Source organism: Zootermopsis nevadensis, unplaced genomic scaffold (genome assembly GCF_977971745.1).
Source record: "Zootermopsis nevadensis isolate Lab colony 2312 unplaced genomic scaffold, Znev_1.0 Znev_ptg000029l, whole genome shotgun sequence".
NCBI lineage: Eukaryota > Metazoa > Arthropoda > Insecta > Blattodea > Termopsidae > Zootermopsis > Zootermopsis nevadensis.
Window position 1 is genome coordinate 6160063 of NW_028259161.1, and position 22399 is coordinate 6182461.

General features: G+C 37.8%; 1 protein-coding gene across 3 annotated transcripts in view; it reads right to left on the bottom strand.

Moving 5' to 3' along the window:
• LOC110836161 (uncharacterized) overlaps positions 1-22399 on the bottom strand; it is a 312398-nt gene that overhangs the window by 17178 nt on the left and 272821 nt on the right. The window contains exons 6-7 of one of the 3 annotated variants that reach the window (XM_087358172.1): positions 17911-18008; positions 15662-15741 (exon numbers count right to left, since the gene is read on the bottom strand). The exons of 1 other annotated variant lie outside the window; for it this stretch is intronic. In XM_087358172.1, the coding sequence (XP_087214298.1) occupies positions 17965-18008 (44 nt within the window). In that variant the 3' untranslated portion in view covers positions 15662-15741; positions 17911-17964. Of the gene's footprint in view, positions 1-14984; positions 15742-17910; positions 18009-22399 lie in introns of those variants that run through there. One more of the 3 variants, XM_087358171.1, reaches the window with a different exon arrangement.

Genomic DNA, 22399 nt, shown 5'->3' on the forward strand with positions numbered 1-22399 from the left:
CAACATCGACCAAAATTAAAACTTTTCTTATTATACGAAAGTAGACTTCACAAAGACCGAATGTTGTAAAATAGTTTCTAATGACAAGTAGGCAATTGTTTATCTTTTAGCAAAAACAGTAAAACTAGATGCACGAGAACAAAGGACCCAAAAATAGTTATTAATGGTAGATCTCTTGCAGGAAGAAGACATTGATATGCTATCAAGATTTTTATATACATTAGTCGTAACTGTGTGTTGTATTATCATCGTACACACTAAATTAAAAGAGCCAAATCTGTAAATCTGTAGGCCATATATTTTTTTGTAATTTGCAATTTTGCACGCATTTTTGCCTCATAGACCATTTACACCAAACACAAATTCATTTCCCAAACCGCACGAAGATTTGGGATGTAATCTGAACTATCCGATAAGTAGATACCTTACGGCTTATTGCTATTGGGGTGGTTGTGGGGGGGTTGTTTGTAGTAGCTTACTGCATCATTCCATAAACTGTCTAGTGTGCACCGCATCTCAATGGACAGAAATAAGATTTCAAGTTTGTGAAAATTATAGAATATGTTTGTTTGCAATGATAATTTCATTCAAATTCATTTTTAATAGCTAGTATTTTGGATGCTTTGCGGCGAACACACAGGCGATACGCCTGTCACCTGATGCTAGTTTCTTTGGTGTGAACTTTACATTAGGTTTCTCGAATTGAGTTCAATGTGTTACTCCAGCTCTTGAAGATAGGCCCCTTTCTTTCTTTAAGCAATTCTCGACCTTTCGGTAAACAATGCAGTATCCATCTTCAGGTTTCCTAAACCACGTCGCTTTTCACCATTTGATAGAACATCCGATCCTCTGCTAGTCAAATCACGTCATTCACCTTCCATTCAACTAGCACTGTCAGATGCATATAAGGCCTACCAACACCCCTTCCCCACACATAAATTTACCCTGAAGACAGCAACTGTAATATTTGTTAAAACGCTGGAAAATATTGCACAGTCTAAGCGGTTTAATTCCGAAAATCGAAGTTATAGACTTGTGAATGTGTGTGTTCGAGTTGTGCCACTGCACTGCACGTTTTCTTGCAGTATAGTAGCGGTCGTGTTTACATGCTGTCGGTCTGGTTCGATAACTTAAGGGAAGAAACTAAACGTTCCCTCAGCATGCTGTGAGGGATGGCAGGCTCATTAAGAGGTAGCCGGTCGGTTTCACGTTTGATGGGGCCATGGCCCAATGATGCAGCTTCCTAAATAGCGTCTGAACATCTTGGTATATCACGACCACAGACAATGTTCGCTCAAAAGTAAATGACACAAAAATTAAAAGCAAATTCCTCTTTTGCCAGAGCGCCATTTCATGAAGGCTTTTGTCGTTGAGGTTAAGTTGCACATTCCTAACCTTGCCAGCAGAAGTAGGGTAAGTGAACAGCTTCATTTTCGGGTCATTTTATCCTAGAGGAAAACGAATAGTTAACCCAGGAAGCTCGGTCGATGGGCTGTGGCCTGATATATTAACCCATGGCAAGTAGACAATTCCAGAATTGTCACCGTAAGAGTTTCCTACCTCCGACTACATACAGTAAATTACAACGCTAATAATTGTATAGAAAATAAAAACGTTAGTTCATGAAGGAAAGAAAACATAATAGAGGCAAATAACTCTAAAGTACGGATCCTTGCTAGAGATACGAAATACCTAGTGCGATTCTATAAGCTTATCTCTTTGAAAAATCTCGCCCCTGTGCATATCATTACCACTGTCACAGAGCTGACATTGGTGGAGTAGTCAGAGTGCTACCCAAAAAGTAAACAAAGAATTGAAGGAGGCCCCTATATCAGTGATACTTCCTACACAAGATTTGAACCAAATTGTCCTTAAGCACCACTTTATTAAAAATGATTTTAATATTATCAGTTATTTATGCTTAAGTCTTCCAAATGGTCTCTTCCTTTGGCGTTTACTGGCTAAAATGTCCCTCCATTATATTCTTATTGTCCTAATTACGCGAATCATATTTGGTGAAGGGTATCAATTATGAAGTTCCTCAATCATAATTATCTCCATCTCCTGTTAATTCCCCTTTCTTAGCCCAAACACCAATTACAAATATGTACATTCTTGTTAAGAACACGCAGAAACAGAATCCAGAAACTGGAGAGAATGTATTCTGATCTCCCAGGGCAATTACCTTAGTGCTGAGGAGAGAAGGATATGGCCAAGAGTTGTCCCATCAAACAGCCTGACTCTGTGACTGTGAAGCTTGCTAACAGCTGGCAGTCTTTAAAGCAGTCTGAGGAGTGACATTTGACCGCAATGAGACGAGCCACAGAGGCATGGACGTCCTCATTTCGGGTGACAGTTTTATTGAACTCGACCCAGTCTCCAAATCGGCGGAACAGCGGGCAATAGGACTTCTCGCTCAGTAACATCCACTATTGCCAACATGACGCCCACACACAGTATATTACCCTCACTTACTTCAATGTTGCTTTTCACAACGAATGCTACGTGTGACGTTTACAACAGACACTATAACACCAAGGAGGCTATAAATGTATCCACAGCTTGTTAAAAGAAGTAGTGATACGTATACAGCTGTACACATCATAGAAAGGAAGATAAATGAGTGAACGAATGAGATAATAGAATTCCAAATTAATTTAGCACTCTTTAAATAAAAGGGTGAATTGTTAGCTACAACACTGCGTGAATGAACAGGCAGGACAGGCAAATAAGTTTGTTGAACAAATGAATCCATGAATGAATATAAATCTAAACTCACCAGACTTTCTAAAAGCAAAATGTATAGGCCTTCCTATGGATGATCGAATGACTGAACTACGCAATACATAATAAAAGGTTATTCAAGAGTACAAGCGAAATGATTTAAATTCGCTCTTAGATAAGTAAGGACTTAAATAAACGATACCACAACATTAGTATAAATGCTGAAGTTCATGAGCTGGACAGAAAAGTGTGAGATGAGCCTCGGAATTACACTACTCAAAGGTCCTTCAGTATTTGATAAAGTTTGTACCACTGTGAAGTGATTATACACCAGTAACGTAGTAAACCAGATCGTTTAAAAACTAAAAATCAGAAATTCGGAAATTTGCTCAAAGTTACAGGATTTAAGATAAGAATGAGACATCTAGTTACGAAACGCCGGCCTTGTTTTCTCAGGGATGTCTTTAATGCGTTACTGTGTAACTGAAAATATACCTACTGCCTGTTCTCTGTTGTAACTCACAAACAGGCGGAAAAGTTTCAGTGGAAATATAAAAGAAAGAAAAATATTTTTATTTCAAAGGAAATTCGGTATAGATATTGTAAAGAATGTAACGAGTTACTGCCCAGCCTACTGAAAACCATCTTTATAATTGGCTTTGAGAGACATGATAACAACCAGCTTATTCTGCACATTATCAGATAAGCCCACAAAGTCTATGTAACGCCTCTCCACCGTTCAATTTACGCAGCCACAGCGTTCCTTTGCTAACTAATTCTGCTAATCCTTCGAGGAAAGCAAGTACACCCCATATAACGCTGTGCTAAAATAATAAACACAAAAGCTCGCAAGATACTCAGGGTCTTTGCAGTTCAGCAATTTTATCAACATACTACAAATTAACATCTAAATTTGCGTAAGATAAAACACTAAAGAAAGCGCCTTAATTTTAATCTGTCTATGAAATAATTATCTCATTTTCGAGTCCGGAACACAAAGTTACGATCGGCCAAGGAACATGGCACAAATTTAATACCATGAACACATGCGACTGTAACAGAAGTCGGTTTATGATGATGATCGTGTGTTTATGCGCTCCCAGAAAAATGAAACTCTCAGTAATAATGCTAGATGGGAAAATGTTCTATCTTTCAAATGCTGCTGTCATTAGGCATCTTTTAGAAGTATTTATAATATAGACGAATAAACCTTCGAATAAAAGGAATGCGAAAAAATATGGGAGGAAAGAGGGAAAGAGGTAGAGTTAAAAAGTTAAAGATGAAATGGTAAGGGATGGACATAAGAAAGTCATTCAAAAATAATGTTTGTTTAACTGCCAACTGACATTTTTCATCAGTGATCTTGCAATTGCAAAAAATTATATTCGGAAAGATGCCTGTCAGACAGTTGAAAAACTTAATAGTTTTCTCGTCAACTATTATCGCAGCATGGTAGTTAAAGCGTTTTCGTTTCTCTGAGTTACTTAATAGGTACACCAGTTTGAATCCCGAATACAAGAAAATATTCGTACTTTTTCCACATTCCATCAAGAAAAACGCGGGGAGAGCTTTTTTGAATCATGAACAGGAATTTAGCTTCCTGAAAACATATTCTGTCGTCAAAAGAAACACCATAGGATATATCAGTGATGTGCCACGAAATTTTCACCTCACGTTATAATTATAACCATAATGAGACACATAATTGTTAATCTTGTTTTCTGTTTTGACTCAATTTTCATTTTCTTTATTATGCTCGGGCAGACTGAGGATAGGCAAGATCTACTAAATGTATTTTTATGCAATCGACATGTACAAATATAAAAAAGCATCTTCAAGTTTAAATGTTTACATATAGCTAATAAATTTTGGATCAAACGGTAGGAAATATATTTTAATTTATTTCAAATAATGAATATATTTAAAATAAATGACATAATAATAACGATGGATAATTATTAACATCAAATAGAACATTTTTCATTGGGGTCTATTTATAAGTAGTTGTTGTGGCCAACATCTACCTCCCACCCCACGATATGCTAAATGGGGTTGGTGTACCGCCATGGTTCTTCGACAATATTTAGTGTGCCGCGGGTGTTGAAAGGTTGAACAACACTGGGATAGATTGATGACGTTTGAGGAGAATATTTAAATCTAGGAGGACGTAAAACAAGGCTGGGAAATTACATAACGAGAAAATTCATGATTTGCATTATTCAAGAAATATGGTTATGATTAACAAATCAATTGAATGGTCGGCGAAAGCACCCATGGGAGAGAAAAGAATTACAAAGACTATAATATTTTGGTCGAAGATAAGTCTTATTAAAATAAAGTGTGATGCTGTGGAATGGAATCGTCTAGATCAGAATAAGGGCCAGTGGCTGGCTCTTTTGAACGCAATGATCTTCGGGTTCCATAAAAATGGAGGATTTCTTTATTAGTTGCGTCACTATCAGCTACTTAAGAATTACTGCTCCATTGAATTGGGAAATTTATTCAATGACCCTACGCATGTCTATATCCTGTGTACCATGATAGCGTATTTGGTAGTAAGCATGTTGTAGGTACAAATTAGCCATCAGCCAGTGCGGAAGGAGTTCATTTGCAGTCTGAAATCATAATTCTGCAGCTGGCTTTACTTCCGGCCATCTCGTGAGTTGAATTGATACGCGAACGCAATCTTACAGACTACATTTTAAAAAGGCGAGTCATGCTGGAAGCGATCTTTAGCAGCTGGATTGATTACAGCTTTAACATTGCTCCGTGATTGATTGTGTGGCACAGTGCAGCCAGTCGCCCTTCTAAATCAATTACTTGCCGTGAGTTTGCATTAAATACTATATAGGCTGGACTCTGCACATAGCTTAAATCACAAAAAGCTAAGGCACATCACTAATGCAATTTTAAAGTACGTTTTCAAGATACACCACATTCATTTATAAATATAACTGTAATAATAATCAAATATCTCCTGCGTCTAGGACTTTACGATAATTATAGGTTTCGTTACGTACCGACTAATTATCTGTATTTTTACTTTAACTTATTTGCCGATTCGATTGAAAGTCGACAGGAAGGCCATGCCAGAGATTACAATTGTATTCCCTTAGCCAGTGCTGGGGCCATAATGTCTGTTCCAAACGTCTGATCCAGCACCGATAAGATCAACTTCTCGTTCTCCTTGTCATACCCCACAGACATATATTTGTTATTTTACATTTATCAAATTTTCTGCTTTCTGTGTGGTTCTATCCTATTTCTTCGACCAAACTGCCATTAAAATGTCTTGTTCTTTTTAGTTCTCCATGGCTACTGAGCGATATTTCTTATTTGATGACTGTAACTGATAAAACATTACACCTACGCACGTAAGGTTTTGAAATATTACGAGAAATCACAGTAAATAAAAAGATGGTGTTGAGGAATATATTTGGAATTTGCATAGTGAGAAATTTCATAATTTGTTCCCTGCGCCAAATATTGTTAGGATGGTCAAATCGTAGATGATGAGGCGGACTGGACATATAATGCACATGAAGGAGATGAAACAAAGCGTAAAGAATTTGGTATGGCAGCCTGAAGGTAAGAAACTACTCACAAAACCTACGCGTAGATAAGAAAATAATATTAAAATGGATCTTAGGGAAGTAATGGAGTGTGTACTAATTCGTTTGAGTCTTGATAGGGGCCGGAGGAGGGTTTTTGTGAATATGGTAATAAACCTTCTGGTTCCACAAAGTACGAGGAATTCCTTGGCTAGCTGAGCGACTATTGGGACTATTAGAACTCTGCTCTATGGAATTAGTTAGATATATCAACAAAATTTTGTAAGAATATGTTTAATGTATGTGGCAAGTATATGAGATTTAAAATAACATTTAACCAAACTTGCAGTGTTAAGTACTTACCGATGTAATTGTTTGATATGAATTTGTTTAGATATTTCAAGAAATACTACGACATTTTACAATATTGTTGAATATGTCCTAGGATATACACGAATTTCTTCTAATGCATGCACTAAACTACAGAATGGAAGCATAGAAAAAACTGTCATATAAAGTACGTTTCGAAGTTTAAGGCTCTGGATTTGTTTCGCAGTTTAGGCAAACCAAAAATTTTCAATTCAAGGGAATTAATTCTTGATCTTGCATAAACCAGCGACGTAGGAAACAGCCCTCAGGATGATCCGCTATTAACGCGGTCCTAAGTTGGTTGCAGGAAGGGCCTACTTGTGTTGAGTTACAACGCCCGAGGTTATAAACGGGCTTATAGTCCCGAAGCAAAGAGGCACGAGACATGAAGATCAGAGGCGATTAAACTCGCGATATAACGCAGGTGAGGAAGCACTTAATCCGTTCACTTGTTTGCAAAATCATACATTACACTTATCATGTCCTGCCACAATTTAAACAATTCCTATTGTGCGTACAGAGTATTTGTCAATGCGGTGATTAAACCAAGCCGGATGAAATGGGCGGGGCATATCGATTACGTGGGAGAGACAAGAAAAGCATGCAAGATTTTGGTAGGGAAACCTCAGGAAAGAGACCACTTGAAGACCCGGGCATGGGAGGACAATATATTACAATCCCAATACAAGTGTGGACTGGAATCATTTACCTCAGGAAACATGCTGTTCGCATGGCATTTTAAGGCGATTAGAAAGAACAGACTAGAGGCTTGTATTCTAAATTTAATTTCCCAAAACTTTTAGGATAGACACTTAGTACCAGATTTAAGTAAAATTTATTAAGAAATTCTTATATGAAACAGGGAACTAACCGACAGGCGGTCATATTCTTGTCCACTGAGCTTTTATTTCATGCAATAAGCAAACAACGGATGAACATTCTGACGACTTATCTTTAATGTCTCAAGTGGAAACCAAACAGGAGAAAAATTAAAAACTGAAGGGTAGAATTAAGCACGCTGGCGACATCTATAAAACTCGCGAACAAAGCAGAATGTCGCGTGTCCTCCTACGATCCATTTAAGAGCGGTGTAAGATATTTCCGGAAAATGCTGTCGCAGCTGTGGACCTCCATCCTAAGAAGCTAAATCCGCTTGCATATCATCCTTACACTCAGGCAATACCATAACTTGCAAGCAGAAAGCCGCAAGAAACTGTTTTGCCCTACATCTGAGAAGCAAGTTTCTCAGCTGCGTCCTCTGATGTCGGGTTGCTATGACGCAAGGGTTAATAATGCCCTTGTTTAATTCATGGTCCCTTTCTGCCACAGTTTCAAGTCCTACAGCACTATCATCTCAGCGGTTTGTCTTGGCGTCCCTCAAGAGTAAGAGCTCATGTTGCTGGTATAAGTCCATACCACTCACTTCCACATTCTCTTACATTTTAAAGTTGCCCAAATCCCGTGCAGAGCTCTTCAGAAATGATTACGTTCCTGCTGTGTCCCCTCTAATCCTACAGAAATTATAGTCACTTAATTGCATGGCTGCTTCCTAGTACATGACAGATGTTTCTAGGATACAGGTATTTCATTACGTGGCAACATGGAGTAAATAAGAAACGTACACATTTTGGATGGAGACAAAGAGATGGAAAATGCAGAAAAATACAAAAATTTAACTTAGGTAAATATAAGTATGGACTGGGATTCATAACTCAGAATTCATTCATTCATTCATCCTCCGACTCTATAAAAGCAGTAAATTTCTCGATTAGTACAGTAACTCTAAACTATTGAAGGAAAACGTTTTATCAGCTAGAGATTTAGAGAAACGCCCCTGTTCATGATTCAGAAATCTAGTCACAAGAGAATGTTGCTTTTTACTTATTACTTCTGTATGAATAAACTTATGATAACAAAAATAAGGAACGAAGCGTAAAAAAACAACGTGAAAATTACAAAAATTAAGAACGTAGACTATTTGAAAAGTAAGTGTGTCCAAACTCGAAACTTCTTCAACTTTCCACTGAATCATTTTCTTCTGATCCAGGGCGATCGACCTGTTGATGAGAGCAGCAATGATCTTAGATCGGTAAACTTCTACCAGACTACACGGCGCTACAACCGAGAAGACAGCAATCTTCCTGATTAAGTATGTTAATTGCATGATAAAAACACAGGCCTAGTAACACACTCTGTTCTACTGCACTACCGGCATGAGAAATTTATTTGTGGTTAGGGTGTGTTGGAAACGAAGAAGAGATTCAAGATGTGTCTGTTCGGTACCATAAGTCAAGAGTACACGAAATAATTTCTCGCACATCTCCGTAGCCTAGACTGCTTACTGCCTCGCGGCAGAAAGACGTGCAATATCTTTCCATGTAGCATTTCTCAGCCACTCGGCAGCGTAAATGATGGTATATCCAGACTGTGGGAGATCGGCAGGAGTGATACTTTATGTAGTAGGTCACCTCCTCCCCCTTCTGTATATGTAGTTAAAATATTTTAACACAACTCTGACGTATCGATCGCTTAAATTTATTTCTGCATCATGGCAAATGACTTAAAATAGCAATTTCAGAACTTTCGACACGTGAACTACTACTATCATTCTGGCTTTTTTGTGGGACTCTGAGAGAAATATGATAACTAAATAAAATAACAAACGAACTAATTTCAACTAATGCACTAAGCAAACTGGACTGTCGGTAAAGTCAACCCTGGGCCTCCAACATTAAAATTTAATTCTGATCACCTGACTTCTATCACGGTTCTATTTAATCGCTACAAACAATTTAACTCCAGATACTGCAGTTTCCCACTAAAATAATTAAATGTTCTTATTGCAATCCCGGAAACTACTGGAGCTAAATTCAAGTCATAACTAGATATTTAAGCTGTTTGAACCTACAAGCAAAGGTAAGTGAGCACTAGCCGATTCTTCGGTCATTTAACAATATTGTTTCAACCAGAAGAGTACAAACCACTCGGAAGAACAAAGCGTAGATGGAAGCATAGTATTAAAATATACTTGAGGTAAGTAAGGTGAGTGAAATCAAGTTAACGCACAAGATATTGACCATTAGCGGGCTCTTGTAAACACGATAATAAACCTTACGTTCTACTAAAGACGGGAAATATCTTGAATAACTAAGCAGATAAAAGCTTGTCAACAGATACTCAGCTACAGGGAGTTAGATGTCAACACTATTATAACACAAAAACAATTTATGGCTCTCAGAACAGAATCTATGTGCGTATAACACGCCCATTTCAATCACTTTCACACCGAATTACACTACAACGTAATCAGACACAAACAATTACAAATGCACGCAGAATTCGCCTCGTTTTCTGTTAAGAGGCGTTATCGTAGCACGCAGAAGGCAAATCCACTGCTAAATAAAGCAGATGTAAAGCCATAAGGTGGGTTTATAACCCTATTACAGTAGGGCTTATAGTTATGAATGCTTTTAAGAAACATAATCACTTATTAAATAACGAATTTGACAAATAATTATATATCTCAGTTAAAAGTACGTTGCTACTGTAGAATAACACAGTTTTTCCTCCAAATACGACATTCGCCCACGAAGTTTTCTGATTTCTAAAAGATGTGTTAGATTTCTAAAAGAAAATCTTGTTGCCGCAGAGAAAAAGTTGGATTAGGATGAAGAAAAGGGGTAGAAAGCAAATAAGCTTCTTCTTCTTTTTCTTCTTTAAATGGAAAGAGCAGTGGTAAGAACCGACAGATAAATGTGCGCAGAGACTGACAACGAACGACCTCTGAATGTAACGCGAGAAATCTCATAGGCGGACGACCCTTGTACGATCCACAGCTCGATTCAATTCCCAACTCAAGATTTCCGACCCAGAGATCTCGACTAGTCGCTCTGAAGAAGTCAATGTGTAATCTAAAACAGTCTACAATTGCGCATAAAACGATGAATACATATTTCAGATGTTAATAGGGCGATGAGAGTATTTGAACCTAGAAAACAGTAAGTAACAAACGACTCAAGAAAACCGCATTATGATCCAAGTCTACTCTTCAAAAAAATATTGTTCGTGTTATCAAATCAAGAAGAATCGAATCCGAAATTTTTCAGACACGACACACGTGGTGTGCGGACAGCCTAGTTCAGACATCAGGGGTTTATTTATTCGAGGGCTGAGAAAAAAAAGAAGAATACAGACCATGATAACGGTTATTGGCATCGAAACCATCTGCCTTTTACTGCGTGATGGAAACAATGGACGATCAGATCTAGCAGGGGAGGCGTGACCGGTGTAGCCACCTGGATCCTTATAAATCCAGCAACTATGTCGCGCGTTGTCATTGTCAGAAGGCATCGGAACAATAGGGTCCAGGCAATACAACTATTTCGAAGTCTTGTGTGTGTCTATATATATATATATATATATATATATATATATATACATACATATATATATATATAATTTGAGCTATACAGAATGGAAACATTTCAGATACATCTCATACTGGAAGGTCCCCGAGGCCATTAAATGTTTGTTGTAATCAATCGTATGAAATTAGGGTTTTTTTCAGATTATATCTCGGAAATGATTAAATGGGCTCAAACCAACTGTGATTGTTAGAATTCAGTTGTCACTGTAGGGGTCAAGGGACTTTATTTTTGTTGTACTGTTGTAAAACAGGCATTTGTTGAAGTCAAACGACAATAGAGGAATTAATATAATCTGTTTCCTTAATGACACAAAACTTATTACAATGTGGAGGACAGGGTTACTGCTTCAATAGTGAAGTGACTTGCATTCTATAGGTGCCAAGTTCGAATCTGCACTGGATCTGTCTGCACTCATTAAGGGTCCTCATCAAATATCCATTGCGATTCATAATTCGTATCTACTTTTAACTTCTAATTCAACCCTACATAACTGAAGTTTTTAAATTTTTGCAATGTTATTATCAAATACGTTTGTTGCAGTATTATTGTGAAATTGTTCCTCTATAGGCCAAATTATTGTAAGACAAATTATAACCAATGAAATGTGCCTATACATGTAGAATATAATTAAATTTTTGTAATATTATCGGAGAAATTAAAGATATCCAGAGGAGTCGGTCGAAACAAATATAGGACATAAGGACATAAACTGAGAATTGTTTAAAAATTCAATATAAAACTCACTTGGCAACAACGTGTTCTATATAGATGTCGGCCCGTATGTAGAATTCACTTGTCAAGTTATTAGACGTTAAGCTAAGCAACACGTCTTTGAATAAAACAAATCGAAGTTAATCCCACTCATTGTCTATTCAATTTTAAAAAAACTTTGTGACACAACGCTGCTGATTAAGGCTACAGAGAAAAATAACTACTGATGGAAGATCCATTGGCCAATGCAAAGTCATAGAATCTATGCGCCGTGCTTAACTAAATGGAAACAAGAAAGGCAGGTACTTAATGGGAAGTCATTAAGTGGGACCCTTGACTGCAGTGACTTGGAGCCAGTTACTCCATTTGTCTATAAATCTTAACGACGTGCAGGCTAGCAGTGTGACACTGTGTAAGTCCACCCGGTCGACAACTAACAGTTGGTATTTCAAAGCGAGTAGATTTATGTTGCCTGCCACTGCCGTAGAGCTATAGATTCATGTACAGTGTAGAAGCAACACTGTGATGCAAGATTCCGATAACAACATTGACGAGCAGCGCAGTGAATCCGATTCAAGCTGGACGTGCCAGCTATACGTCGTGGAAACACAGGCATTATTATGGAAAGCGCCGTCCAAAAGAACCGTGGACACTCTTATCGCAAGTTTTCATAACAAAGGCTCGTAATAAAAACACGTATAGGTCAGGCGTCCAGTTGCGTCAATTCTGACCAAAGATCAAACGTTTTAGAGACCTTCTTTGTCTCCATCATTAGGGAAAGATGTCACTCCCTGATGATGGTTCTCTGTAAAGAATTGGCACGGCTGGTCACCCGAGATTTTATGCCATCTAGTCGTAGATAAATTTTCAAATCTCATATTTTAAATTCTTCTTGCAATTGTAAATACGTTAGTTTAGAGCGTTATTATTTTTTAGGAAGAACTTATTGTATACAAATTTTATAATTTGTCAATGTCGATTTTCTGAGTTATATCACCGTGTAACACCAGCACAAGTTATTACAAACCGGAAGCCCACCATCAACATCTTCACCGCCGCGTTGAGAACCTCGTATCTCGAATGTTAAATTTATCAGATAGTAAAGTTTCGCACCTCCACCAAGACTGTAACTGTTCACTTTTGAACACCATTTCATATACATTTTGTACAAATTCCATCTAACAAGAATTTCATATTTATCGAAAACATATTACGACTCTGAATATCAGGATCCTATATTAACTGATACAGACACTTTTTCCACCTCACGAGCTCCAACATTCGTTATATTGTTATCACCTAATCATTTTTTGCGAGAAATAAACATACATTCTAGTGAGATAAGTTGTAATCCCACATTTTGATATAATAAAAGGTAAATCTCTTGCTTCCAAGTATGTTACTCGCACGTCAGTCGGTGTACAGCGTATAGCTGAAGCAGTAGCAAGGATGTAAGTTTACGTCGCAACCTTTAAAATATCGAGTGGGACCAATGGAAATGTCAGGTTCGATTAGTGCTATCTGTCGCGCGCAGCTGAGACACTTAACATGTCTCCTTGTTTACAATTCGACAGTAGCAAAATCAGAAATATTGGTAGCCTTGAAGAAAAAGTATAGACTTTTTTTTAAAATTACAAACCTCGGTGAATAATACGACAATTAAATTACAATGAGATTAAGAGAATATTAAATATATTTTTTTCTTATTATATGCGCACCGGGTTTGTACCAATTGAAGGCATAATTTAACATTTAGAGCAGTGGTCCTCAAGTAGAAGTTTTAAATTAATCAAAGTTGTACGCTTAAAAACTGATGGCGTAAATTTTGAAGAAAAAAATTAGAAATTGCGATCTATTGACGTTTCAAAAACATAACATATTCAGGATACGCACAAAAATCCTAAGAAAAATTATCAACACAAAAAATCCGGTTACGAACATATCGTGAATTATAAAAATTTTACATTGCACAAATCTCAGTGACAGCACGGTCTAAGACGTGGATCTAGGACCTTGGTTAGAATCCCAGTAGGGGCAAGGATGTTTGTCTTCGTCTTTCTGCGTTACCTAATGACAATTACGAAAATAAAAAAAAATCTCAGAATTGCAACCCCAGGATTAAACCCGGGACATTAAAATATTAACTCGCTTTGGATGAACGGTATGGGTTAGTGAGCTACGATAACATTAAAGTCAAACTTGGATAGAAAATTAGGAAAGTTCAGCTAAAATTATCGGCTTATAACACATAAACTAATTACTTTCATCAACTAAGCCACCTCATTATTTCCACTGATATTTGTAGCGCTTTGCCGAGCTGTGATAAATTTCAGTGAAACTAAAATAGTTGGTTTATTTCTGACTCCTTAAGAATGAGTGTAAGGAAGGCAAGATGGGGCAAATGAGCCAATAGAAAGAAAAAAAAGTAGTATAAAAGAGATGAGAAGAAGAAACGTTTGAACAGCATCGCGGCGCAGAGCGTCGTTTGGAGGTGTTAGTAGAAGGTGGGGCAGATCTACCTCCCATTTATTCGCAACTTGCAGACAGTGGCTCGAATAAACGCAGGCATGAATCACGAACCGAGAAGGGGCAAGTTGGAAATAAACCGATATGCTGCTGAACAATGTCTTTTGGGAGTCGGGATGCGATATTTTATTCCCTGCAATCATGAAACGCGCAGTATACGAGCCCCAGTGGTCATCGCAAGCAGAGAATGATTCTCGAGACGTCTAGTACCAGCAGCCAGACAATATATATTACCTTTTTCTTTCTCATAAAATCCACAGTGACGAGGGCTTAGTATGAAACACAAGATGAACAACTTTACAGCTGTTAACGCCGTCATTTGCTGGGTCAGAATTCCGGTTTACTCTGTTTATCATGTTCCAGCTCCGGAACTAATAAGTAATAATCTTAATGAACATTCTCCTAAAAAAAAACAACTAGAGGACTTGCTACGGACTAATCCTCCTCACAAAAATCCTACCAAATGTGTACGATCTCATAGTTACAGAATTAAATCTGAATCTGGACAATATAATGATAACGACGAAAATTCAGGCCTAACTATGAAAGCATGGTTACCTTATCCATCAAAGTTCTTTTATTTTCTTTGATTTCAGACTATGTTAATAAAGATACACTCATGAGGTATCGGAATTTTCTTGTATTTAATATAAACAATTGCAATTCCATTAGTATACGTGCGCTCTGTCGCCTTTCTGTCAGTGTGCTTGTAATATTCACACATAAAATTCATCAACTTATGGCCATTAAGTTATTTATTTTTATTGCCTTCTATTGTTAACAAAATACCTTTTCAAACATTCGAAAATACAGACGCAGGCTTAATCTCCATAAAGCATAAACGAGAAAATATTATCCATTACAGAGGATCTCCCGAACGACATCACGAACCCTAACCTTTAAAAACGTAAGCAGGAATGCTAACCATTACACCTCCGGCACAGTTCGAATTGAACACGAATTTACTATTTTTCATGCCAGCTCGCTCAGCAATAAAAACCTCAGACATCTGACTGTGGTCGTGAACAAGTGACCATTTCTACAACGTTTACGAGGCGACAAGCCGCCACTGCACGAGGTCCAGTTTATCGGTCCGTACACTTCCTGTCATGTAACAGACTTTGTATCCCTTGGGTCTGCGACGTTCAGAAGGTGAAACTCGATATTCGGGTGACCTGACCGAGGTAAAGCTCTGTCGTCAGGATAAAGAGGGAGGCTGCTTGGAAATAAGGACCATCCAGCAGCATCCACTACTGCCTTCTTGTGTATGTTTCTTCCCAGTCTTCATTCATTATTTTTACAAGAGTCGTAAACCCCGGCACCTCCAGGTTACAAGCCACAGAGCTAGTGTGGAAGTCCCTTTCTCCTCCCTTCGCCTCGTCCTGCCTTCACCAAATGCTTCCTCTTGTGATAGACTTGGAAATTGATGGGAACTGAAAATTAACATGTTCTGTCTATAAAGTAAATAATGAGTGGGGTTACTAAGGGGAATGTACTTCCCCAGAATCGTTAGCAACTCTCGAATCGTGCATATTTTAAGATAGATACTTATCGACATTTCTGTGAATCATCTCTTTTTTTAATGCTACCTACATAGAAGTGATAATCAGTCTGGCGAATACAGCACCAAAATGATTAATGTTAAGGTTTTGATCTACATTTAGAATGTAAATGCTTCGAATCTGGAGTAGATGGCCGGCTGTACTACTATTATGCAAAGTATTCTGTAGTAGACGTACCGGGTAAAAGCAGTGAAGAAGTCACAAGTTTCTTTGCAAATCTCCTAATGCATAATAGCACTAAACAATTCATCGCTACTGATCATGTAGCAGATAACGGACCAAGAGACAGAGAGTACATTGGCAAAGAACAGAGACGAAATAAATTCAGTATTCTGCCACCCTTAAACATTTGAAAGATGCGCGCCTTCTGGGATGTTACGCTACGTAATTTGGCAGATTTGGCAGATATTGACCAACGGTTCAGAAGATCTTTATTGCCTTTAGCGGAACTCAAAGATTTATTGTTATGTTCATAAGAGATCTCCAATGGTCCCTATATTGACCCAAATGAATTTAAGGTCCAATTTAGAATTATTCTCACATCTACGACTAGGTATCCCTAGTGGACGCTTTCCTTCAGTCTTTGTCACTAAAATTTTTATGTATTTCTCATGTCTCACATGTGTGTTATATGCACCGTGAATCAATTTTCTTGATTTGATTATCCAAACGACGGTTTGCACTTAATAATAAATAATTCTATGACGTATTTAACAGTTTAAAGGCTACAGCAGCTTGTCAATTAAACAACATATAAGATTATGTAGATCGTGTTATGCATTTAACGTTTATAGCGAAACTCTCTCTTTATATGCCAAACGAGGGCTGACAAAACAACGGACCCCTTATCCATAAACCTCTTAATTGAATAACTTGTATTTCTCTCTGGTTACATACATGTAACAATCCTGAAACATCTTCCTTCCCTCCAATTACAAGAGATCCTCATGTCCATGTTTACATCATGGATTACACTGCCTTCCGTTAGTCCATTGTATGACCTGTACATGCGTATTCCTGCTAGGCATGCAACCAGCACGCTTTATTCAATAACTTGTTTGCTGACATGTCATAAAACTGACCTACCATACAGTAAAGTAGGGGTGGATTTATATGTTTCTCTCAGAGGTAAGCTCTAAACAAACATGAGTGGATATTGCACACAAAAAAAGAAACACAGTACACGGACTCTGCAGTTATCTCCAGGCTAGAAATTGCTTCGTTCATCGGGTTAAATTGCAAGTGCCTTATTACTACTACATACGTCCATTTATCATTCTAATCTGTCATCTTTTACCATGTCTGAAAATTACAGATTTTTATAGTACCTTAATAAGGATACACATATTTCCAAATGTACTTCTCGTGAATTTGATTGCTTATAGGAGTCTTCTGTTTATTTGGGTCTATATATGTATTGTAGATGAAGAATCAGTCTTGTTTCTGTCGTCTCATTCATCCTGTGCTGACCTAGCGTGTGAGAAATTGGCTCCAAAAAATATGTAACGTCGGAGATAATTAGAAAAAATTATGTTGCTTGTTTCATTACGCGCATCAAATTTAAAAGTATTTGAACAAAATTTGTGTCTCACTAGATAACATATATTTTATGTCAATTAGAATTAATTATTTTATAATAATAATAAAGTTCAGATTTCGGTGTCATGTGCTGACAATTAAGTGCTTCATTCAAGGAACGCACTAAAATGGTTACCGCGAGCAGTTATTTCGTCGGTAATGAGCAGATTTCATTTCGGAAATTTCACTCCCAGTACCAACTATACTGATACAGTTCGTGATTTTACTAGTAACTCCAAATGAATAATGGGGTATGGTAGCTTGTTACACGGTTCACAATTCATACACATCACATTATCCGGAAATCTGTTGCAGACTTCTATTTCTGAATTGGAGCGGATAATTAGTGTGAAGCACATTTCCATTGATAAGATTAGACCTGCATCAATGCGAAACACCTAACTAAACTGAGTAACTATAAGGGCCTTATTGCAAATAAGGTAATTATGTTCGTTGTGTTACCATTCTAAACAGATTATGTAGTCCTGAATTTCCAAGCAGTGTATGGACAAATCGTTAATCCGATTGGGATTTGAGCGGCTGAGACACTGACTGGCACACTGCAACAGTAAAAAAAAATTGCAGTAGGCACAATGAAGTTAACGAATTTCCACTAAACAAACATTGTTTTTCATTCAATCAGAAATCTTTTACTGATAATCCTTTCACGCTTATGAGTCTAGCCATAAATAATTCGATATTGCACAACATCACCTTAATAATATCGACGGTAATTTCAATTAACGATCGGTACGTACAATCAATTACGTATAGTCATATTTATCCCCTTTTTGTGTTCTTTAAACCGTATTAAATTCAAAATTAAAAGACGACAGAATATGCGTATTTACTACTGAAATCATGAAACTGGCTACACAAGGATTTTTAACTTATCTGACAAGTCTGAAATTAAATAATACAACCATTTATAACTAATTATGCATTAATGTTATCCACTTCACCGTAAAGAAATAAGATGTAAAAATTTCAAAATAAAGACAAAACTTTGTCACAAAAGATAAGCAATCCAGGTACAGCGAACTTCCAAATATTTTACGAACACGAGGGCAATGTAGAAACAGATTTCGTTCGTATGTACTGTTCTGTAATCCTTCTGCGTCGTAAGGAAGACTAAAGCCTTCTTATAAGTATTTCGGTGAATATTACAAACTGCGCCAAATGTCAGGGAGAGCTGCACTGCACAGTATCCAGACATAGGGCAGTGAGAGGGGGAAGAAGATTGAACGGGGGTTAAATGTCAAGCATCTGCTATATTAATGGCACACAACGGCCAGTAAGCAAACAACTGACGAAGGAATATTCCCAGAGACCATGGTGACTTATTAACAATCATCCTGAGGAAAACGGTCAGGTACGAATGACGACAAAGACATTATTCTTAACTCTGCATCGTCAATATGTCATATTACAAGTGTCTTAGAGGAGACTGGACAACATTTTGAAACTTTCTGTGCTTTTGATATTGAACCTCTCACCGATTTTCGATTCACATTCGAAAATACAAATACATTTTAGAAGTCATTATTTATTAGCTACATTTATTTAAGAATTATACCCTAGGGACTGGTTTGTGTGTGTGTGTGTGGGGGGGGGGTTCGAGGCGCATCACATTCTGTGGCAATTTGCGCCTGGTAGCCTGGTGATGAAACATCGCTGTATATTTACTATAACAGTATTAAGTACATATTCGAGTCGAACAGCTTCTGAATCGAAGTCGGACTCCTCATAATTAAAGCAGCTCGACATAGGCACACTTAATCAAGAAAGAGCCTATTTTTACCAAGTAATATTTGAGGCGGTGAGTACGAAGATGGCTGACTTCTTGGTAGTTGCTGCGTGTAGTCTGGTAGAAGTTTACCGACGTTTCAGAGAGGATTGTTGATTCCATTACCATCGCCCTGATAATTGAAGCAGCAAGTACCTCTGAAACGTTGGCAAACTTCTGTCTACGCAGAGTTACAACCCAGATGACAGTCACGTTCTCATTTTCAACACTTTATATGCAACTTCTTTTATACAACGTTTCTGATATAGATGTTTTATTGTTTCACCACAAAGGTGGCGTTGCTGTGCGCCAGTAAGAATATTCTAGTTAAAGATAACACACATTTTACTAGCATAAAGGTAATACTGTATTATATCTTAACTACCGTAACCAAAGCTACTCTAATCTCATATTCATCGCCCTGATGACGGAGGCAGTATGACCTCTGAAACGTTGGTTAACATCGACCAGACTACACAGCGCAACAACCCAGAAGACGGAAATCTTCATACTCATCGCCCTGATGATGGAGGCAGTATGACCTCTGAAACGTTGGTTAACATCGACCAGACTACACAGCGCAACAACCCAGAAGACGGAAATCTTCATACTCATCGCCCTGATGACGGAGGCAGTATGACCTCTGAAACGTTGATTAACATCGACCAGACTACACAGCGCAACAACCCAGAAGACGGAAATCTTCATACTCATCGCCCTGATGATGGAGGCAGTATGACCTCTGAAACGTTGGTAAACATCGACCAGACTACACGGCGCAACAACCCAGAAGACAGAAATCTTCATATTCTAATCTAATTTAGATTGTTCTTACTGACACACAGCATCGCTACGGCTACCATTTTTTAGCCTGCCATGAAAGTGGTAACATAACAGACCAATTCTTGTTCACTGTATCCCAATTGCTTACTTCCTTTTGGTAGCGGAAAAATAATACACAATAACATTTTTTATTTGATGGATGTTCATCTGCTCTTTGAGGTTAGAAGATTCCTGCTCCGCCAGGTATCCGTTTCATAGAAGTTATTTTTTAGCAGGTGTTCCGTTTGTGTAATGCTCAGTCTTTAAGGTAATATTCCTTTCACTTCACTTTATGAAGATATTTACACCAATTCAATATTTCACAAAACTCATGAAGCATAATGAAAGAGTTGAAACATGGTTCACTTGAATTACTCAATCCTCCAAGATTGTATAGCTTATGATTCCATCGTCTACATATGCAACTACCATCTTATATCAGGCTGAATTTTTGGAGCCCATCCCCTTCAATATTTCCTTCGTTCTTAACCCCCCTTCCCCCAACCCAACAATCCTGCGTCTTTCACAAGTGCAAGCCCAATCAAAGAGCTCATCAAAATCTAATTCAGTTTGCCAGCAAGAAAATTTGAATAACAATTCGGAATGGGGTGCCATTGTTGGTTGCGCCTTATTGTCATGCGATTTCTATTAAAGTTTTGATGCTGAGTAGAAATACGTAGCACACACAGACGTCCGTGTAAAAGATGCCAGAGGAGTAACAGGGCTCGGAGATGCATATCTAGGTCCGATACGCTACAAGGGTGTGGGCTCGAGAGTCTTAGAGCGGATATATGAGTGAGGAAAGTCCATGGGGTGTAAGTCTCATTGTACTGTAGTGACGTTCCTAACTGAACAACTATGGCACGATCTCGTGAAGGGTTTACAATACTATCAGAATGAGTGATCTTCATCGTATTATCAGAATTTTAAGCGAAAACAAGCGCTTTTTTATATATTTTTGGGACAAGAAGTTTACAGAAAAACTTAAGGTGGTTAATTTTTCTCTAAACAATTAACAATTCCCTTTTCATCGATGCCAGTTGATTACATAAGAGACTAGTACATAAATTAACGTAGCATATTTTTAATGCATAATTTCAGATACGTCACACATTCATTACAAGCGACTCTGAAGATGTAACTTCAAATATTCAATGTATCAGGGGTTTTTCCTCCAAGTTTCGTAATAGTGGTTGTTTAAGGTATTTAAGTCTTACTTTTACAAATTTACTTTAAACGTTTCTCAGTGTGATTAATTATTAAAGAAATACAAAATTTGGCCCTTTAATATGCATCACGCCATGAAGGTGTATAGGAAATGTGACGTAAAACTCCATACATTTTTGAAATGACCGCTTGATGAGTGGTCAGCTTCATTCTACCACTAATACTCGCTGGACAGAGGCCTGCATGGACCAGAGAGCTCATCTGACTGTGGTTCCTTCTGTGAATAATATAGTGGCCTTGCAAACCCTGCCCAGTTACTTCGATCATTCACCTATCATAAAGACATGGAGAAGAGATCTTCATGAGAAACTAGTAGTCGCTAAGCTAGTCTAGAAATTCCCTGCCGTTTATAAACCCCAAAGAGTTCATAACAACCCACCACTGGACCTTATCCTGAGCCACACGCATCCGGCCTGCTTCAGCACATCCTACATCCTTGAGAATCATTATATTATCCTTCCATTTATGCCTAGATCTCCCAAGCTGTCACTACCCTTCAGGCGTTCGACTGTGTATAAATTTCTCATATCTCCCATTATGCTACATGTCCTGCCAATCTCACCTTCCTTTCTTTGATCGCCCTAATAATAGTTGGCGAATAGTAGCCCTCAGAGTATGAAACTCCTAATTACGTTGAGTGCTATAACATCCTATTATTTCCTTTATCTTGGGAGTAAAAATAATTCATACTTTTTGCAGTGTAAAAGTTTATCTTGTTCTTTGGCTTTGATCAAAAAGATTTATAACGGAAATAAATTAAAGAGTTACGTAAACGGGTAATGGCAAAGAACGCCTTTAATATGTGAGTGATCCAAATCAGAATAAAACTTCTGAATTTTCCTCACTTTAATTGTGAAAAATGAGACAATAAAAATGTAGTTTGGAGAGAGCCGAAGATTGACACTTACTAAACACACTGTAGTGATCAGCGCAGAATTCTAAAGTCCGTAGAGCACAGCTAGTCTCGGCGATGATACACACTTCGCGTCCTGCTACGAATCAGTCTGCAGTGCAGACATTTCGCGAACTCTCATAAGCGTAACGCGAGACAAGCATTCCACAAATTCTGTAACTGGACTGTACAAGGTTACAGCTCTCATCAAATCGGGATGACAT